This window comes from Anarrhichthys ocellatus, unplaced genomic scaffold (assembly GCF_004355925.1).
Source record: "Anarrhichthys ocellatus isolate YVR2014 unplaced genomic scaffold, GSC_Weel_1.0 scaffold1, whole genome shotgun sequence".
NCBI lineage: Eukaryota > Metazoa > Chordata > Actinopteri > Perciformes > Anarhichadidae > Anarrhichthys > Anarrhichthys ocellatus.
Genome location: NW_022280031.1, coordinates 1,280,051 through 1,285,595, shown reverse-complemented (window position 1 = coordinate 1,285,595; position 5,545 = coordinate 1,280,051). Strand labels below are relative to the sequence as shown.

General features: G+C 45.7%; 1 protein-coding gene across 3 annotated transcripts in view; it reads left to right on the top strand.

Annotated features, from left to right (window-relative positions):
- Window positions 1–5,545, top strand: part of cbfa2t2 (CBFA2/RUNX1 partner transcriptional co-repressor 2) — a 35,221-nt gene that overhangs the window by 21,014 nt on the left and 8,662 nt on the right. For 2 of the 3 annotated variants that reach the window (XM_031863012.1, XM_031863098.1), the window contains exons 2-4: window positions 4,225–4,377; window positions 4,583–4,824; window positions 4,961–5,050. In XM_031863012.1, the coding sequence (XP_031718872.1) occupies window positions 4,225–4,377; window positions 4,583–4,824; window positions 4,961–5,050 (485 nt within the window). Of the gene's footprint in view, window positions 1–6; window positions 1,822–4,224; window positions 4,378–4,582; window positions 4,825–4,960; window positions 5,051–5,545 lie in introns of those variants that run through there. The other variant, XM_031863186.1, reaches the window with a different exon arrangement.

The window sequence follows — 5,545 nt, the reverse complement described above, 5'->3', positions numbered from 1 at the left end:
GTGTGTGTGTGTGTGTGTGTGTGTGTGTGTGTGTGTGTGTGTGTGTGGAGGAGGGGCCGCCTTGGCTTAGCGGAGGAAGCTCCAGCCGTCCCTTCTGCACCCCCCTCCTCCTCCCTCACAGGTGACTGTTGGAGGTCCCAGCTGGCCAGCTCTTGGCCGATTAGATCCATATGGTACAGGAGGAGGAGGAGGAGGAGAGAGAAGTGCCCATCAGTTGCATGGGTGCTAAGGGAGCTGCTAGCTTGTCCTTTTTTTGCCCTTAGCTTCAAAACAATTCTCGTATGTTTTTATTTTTTTTAATCTTTTACACTTAATCATTTTTTTTTCACTCCATGTCTCACCATTATTTTCTGTTTACTCTAGAGTCTTAATGTTGTTCCCCCGAGTTCATTCTCAGATCTATTGCCGTTTGTCTGCTCTCTGCTGTTTTAGTGGAGATGGTGTCTTCTTTGCTGATCATTTGAGGGCTCTGTTTAAAATGAGGGATTATTGTTTTGTTTTATTCAAGTGGTGTGAGTTTGGGGTTTATGGATAATTCTTTCATACGTCCAAGAAACACACCGACTTCTGTTGATGCATGAGAGTTACAAAGAGTTACAAAGTTGATTGATTTGAATCTCTGTACACCCATGGTCCAGTATATTTAGCCTAGCTTGACACAAAGAGTAGAAAGCGGATGAAGAAAGCTAACCAACCCCTAAAAGAAGGGGAAACAAGCCTGCAGCACAGCTAAATCATTTGAATGTGTTGGCTCGGTAGCCGTCAAGCTACCCACCGAAACACCCATGGTTTTGTTCAGGGTTGGGAAAGTGAGGACATTACTTCTGAGTTGCTGCGTTTGTACTGATGTTGGTCAAAAAGCTACAGTGCGTAAGCTAACTCACTAAACCCACAAGTTTAGTTTTCTTTAATAATATTTAAAAAATGCAAGTTACAACATGTTTTTCATGAGAGCTTTGGAGTTTCTGTGTACCATTTTTTATTTTTACAAAACAGTAACTTAGTTTGGTTTTACTTCTTGTTCCAGTGTTTGTGCTAAGCTATGACTAAACATGCTCCGTCTTCCATTGAGCGGTATTCCTTAGCTGTGCGTGTCTGTGGGTGTTAACTGGGCCCACATAGTTGTAGCGTTGCACATTGCTCCCAATTGTCTTTTTTGCTCCCTGATAAATGAGTCAGGCCTGTGTTACGTCTTCTCTCGCCTCCTCTACAGTGACAGGAGAGCGATAGCAGCACGCACAGGCCTACACCGCCACACACCCTTGCACACACTTTCCTTGTGACTCACAGCCGCCGGAGAGTTTCAACTTCAGAGTTAAACCAGGAGCTTAATAAACCCTAACACTCAACACATTTATTTCTACAACACATCGAGAGTAACTTATTTGCACCGATTGAAAGTAGGTTATCCATCTTCACGTCCTGGAAGGAGGTAAATTAATGTCTTGTTTCAGATATAATTTTTTAATAGATTGCCTTCAGTCACAGTTGTAGCACGGTGGGAATATCCCTCTTCTGTTTTTCTATTTCTGATCTCTCTCTGTGTCGTCATGAGCCTCATTCTAAATCATCACCTGCAGAGGCAGAGGCAATTAAAGCCGATTAAATGTTTTAATGCAGACGAGCGTCACCTGAAGCTGAACAAACAAGGAACACCTGGCTAGCAACGGCAGTCATCCCCACAGACGCACACTACTTTCCCATCCGTGCAGCAACAACTGATGTAAAAAGCAACTCAGAAAGCTGAAGATTAGATGTTGTTATTTAGGTCTATTCCACATTTTTTTGAGAAGACAACAGGAAGAGCTGCAGCATGAAACGGTGAGCAGAGTTTAGACTTATTTTCCGTTTCTTTTTTTTTTAAAGAGAGTCGATGAAGACTTCTGGTTTTCAGCTTTGTATTCAGTATGCGTCGGTCTTTCCAGCTTTCCTTCAAAGTGTTGTCTAGGCATCGTGGCATTTCCATGTAATCCTGTTGATGTGTAGTGACAAGCCTTTGATTCATGTGAGCAAAGATGACAGGTGGCATTTAGACTAAAAACACCCCACACCCCATATCCGCCTCTGAGCCAACATTCACCTGAGTTGACATTAGACCACTTTGTACACTGTGTGTGTGTGTTTTGTGGCTGCTGTAACAGCTGCCTCCTGTGACTACATTAGATGGACTCAGGTGCTCGTCAGCCAGATGAAGTCATCCAGCTATGTACGCTGCCTTAATTGACAAGCAGAGGCAATTCTCTGTGGGCTGTCAGCACTCTACATGCACACACACACGCACACCTACACCTGCTGTCTCCCATATTGGCCATTACCTCTGGCACGGCAAACGAGTCAACGCACCTTGCCGCATCTCAAGATTGCTCCAACATGGCTGTGACCTAATTTGTCAGTTCTATGCGGACACGGGGTACGTTATTAAGACATTATGTTTGTGTTCTGTGGCGTCATGTGGATCTGTCGGTCAAACACAACAGGCCTACAAGAAGCTTTACAAGGATGACAGTCAATTTGGACACAACCGGTCGCTGCCAATGGAGAGCTGTTGATAATGTGTCAACATGTGCACACATCCCCATGCAACATCATATGAAGTTGTTTACATGGTAACCGTCTTGACACTAAAGGCCATATGCCCCGTTGGTTCTGTTATTGAGATGTCAGTCTAATTTCCTGGCCATACGGACGGAGTGTGCGGAGCTGCTTTGGAACCTGTGTGTGTGCGTGTGTGTGCTGCGGGCTGCTTCCTGCGGTGCACTGGCAGGCCGTGTGTGTGGTGGGTACAACAGTCCAAATGTCTGCGTTGATCCCTCCTTCCTGCCCCCCCCCCTGTGTTGGTGAACAGGTGAAGCGATGGCAGGCAGGCCACAGGGCTGAGAAAGAACGAGAGAGCGGGTCGAAGTGGACTGCAAAACAGAAGGAAGAGCAGTGAAAGCTGTATAATGAGTTGCAGGCATGACAGATGAGTTTCACAGGGCAGATTGAGAACGTGTGCAGACTCTAGGAAAGGCAAGCAGGGCTGAGAGATTCGTTGCCAAAGTTTCTTTTATGTGTGCATGCTTGTGTAATTTAACGTATAATTCTGAATTGTTAAGGTATTGATTTCTGTATGCTTTTCCATATTTGTTTCGCATTCACAAAATCTAAAATGCCTTCTATTCATCCAATGGGTGTTATTCCTCCTTTCCGAGTTCTCATGCGTTACCTACTGACGGCTTAGACCTTCCTTTATAAACTGGGTCCCTGTGGCTCAAGGCCATGCAGAGTTCATAGCTGTGAAAAAGATATAATGGGTGCCATTGAAGCCAAAGTCCTAAAACCATGAAACCACATTTAAAAAGCTGCTCTCTGCCGACCCATGACCCGTGAGGCCGTGCTTGTCTATTAATCGGCCATTCTTGAAGCAGTTAGAAAAGTCTGATCCACTCTAAATGGAGACGGGACCCGGCCTTCATGGATCTGCGGGAGACAAAGACGCCTTCTGATCCCACATCTCTCCACCACCATACCCCCCCCCCCTGCCGCCATTTCACTTTCTCAATACTCCTTATCTGGTGGTCTCATTCAATAGCACATTGAGAAGTTGCGTTTAACATTCAAAAGCTCTGCCGATCTTGTTAGTAAAGCGTGAAATAACCCCGTCCCTTTCTCTCTCTCTGTCTCTCCCCCCCCCCCCCCCCCCCCCATTTGCCGGGGAGCTCAATAACGGGGCATTCTTCTCCCACACAATGGACTTCTTCAGCGTTTCTTCTGTTATTGATCTGAATGGTTGGGAGTGAGGGGCTAAACTTTAGACATCTGGCTCTTTGATGGGGGGGGGGGGGGGAGGCAGGGCGGTTGATGTCCCGGCAGTAAGTGTTGTATGATGTGAAGTGGGTTCGGGGGGCACATTTTTGTTTTCTTTTGTGGCTATGGCCCTGAAGCTTTTGAATTGATTTAAACTATTGAGCTCATAGGGAAAGCACAAGTGCTCTTTTTGTTTGCTTGTTTATTTGTCATGTGGACGCTTTAATGAATTCAATTTCTTTTTATGGCTTTCAATCAGATGATTATCTTTTTAAACCCTCATTTTGTGTGTGTGTGTGTGTGTGTGTGTGTGTGTGTGTGTGTGTGTGCGCGCGCGCTGTTCATTTAATAAAGAGAAAATGGTACAATGTGAAAATATTTTTTTTTTTTTAAAGTGTTTTGGTTTTGGACCGACTGCTGACCTCTCTCTCTCTGCAGACAGTAGAGAGAAGAAGAGCCCTGCCATGCCCGGTTCTCCTGTGGATGCTAAGACTCATTCTAGATCAGCCCCCAGCAGCAGCTCCACTATGCCACCCCTGCCTTCAGTCAACCACAGCGGCCCTCGCCCGGCCTCCTTTTCCACCACAGCATGTAAGGGTCATTCTCACATTATCTTCTTTATTAATTAGTTTCTTTAATTTTATTCTCCGGCAAGCCTGTGGTGTTACTTCTCCTGATGTTTCCTCCTCAAACTTTTGTGTTCATTTGGTAGATTTGTCTTAGAAGCGCTTGAAAGCATGGGTCCACTCTATTATCTTAATTCCCCCCCCTCTTCATCTCACCTTTTACTCCTCAGTGACCAATGGGAATCATCATTCCCCGCCAACCCTGAATGCAGTGCCGTCTCCACCGCAGCGTTACAGCAATGGACCATCCTCTTCCTCTTCCTCATCGCTGGCCAACCAGCAGCTGCCGGCCACGTGCGGGGCTCGCCAGCTGAGCAAGCTGAAACGTTTCCTGACCACGCTGCAGCAGTTTGGCAACGACATCTCTCCTGAGATCGGAGACAGCGTCCGAAGCCTCGTTCTGGCCCTCGTGGTAAGTTCTTGTGTCAAAGATAATGTCTCATAAAAGATCTATCTATCTATCTATCTATCTATCTATCCGGCATTTCATCCTCTAACTGTGACTTGGATTGACTGGCTTCTTGAACGTCACTTTCCCTCTCTCCTAGAATTCGACAGTCACCATTGAGGAGTTCCATTCGCGGCTTCAGGAGGCCACAAACTTCCCTTTACGGCCCTTTGTTATTCCCTTTCTCAAGGTAAACGCATCTCCAACCTCCCCTCCATCTTCCCATATTTGCTTTGCATTATTCTGTTGGACTACTTCCTTTTTTCTCTCTGCAGCAGTATTTTTCTTCCCCCTTTCTCAGTTTTAAGTTTTAAACCTGACACAATATGGTAAGCCTGGTTGCCCGTCAGAATCTTCTAGCCCCGCTGGAAACCTGATTAATCGCAGATTAACAAGTGATTAAGAGAAAGTCCTTGACATCAACGTAACCCTCGTTCAGGATGATCTGAGTAATCTATGGCCGATCACACCGCAGCCTGCGATTCACGATTGTAATACATTCATTGCAATTTATTTGTGTATCCAGGATACATTGAAGTAGTCTATAAATGGGCAACTCTGTAGGTTTTCTAATTAAATAAACGGCTTCTCCGCGGTTCAAAGTGATCTGTATCAAGATTTGACTTGACAAGCAACAGGTGTGTGTGTGTGTGTGTGTGTGTGTGTGTGTGTGTGTGTGTGTGTG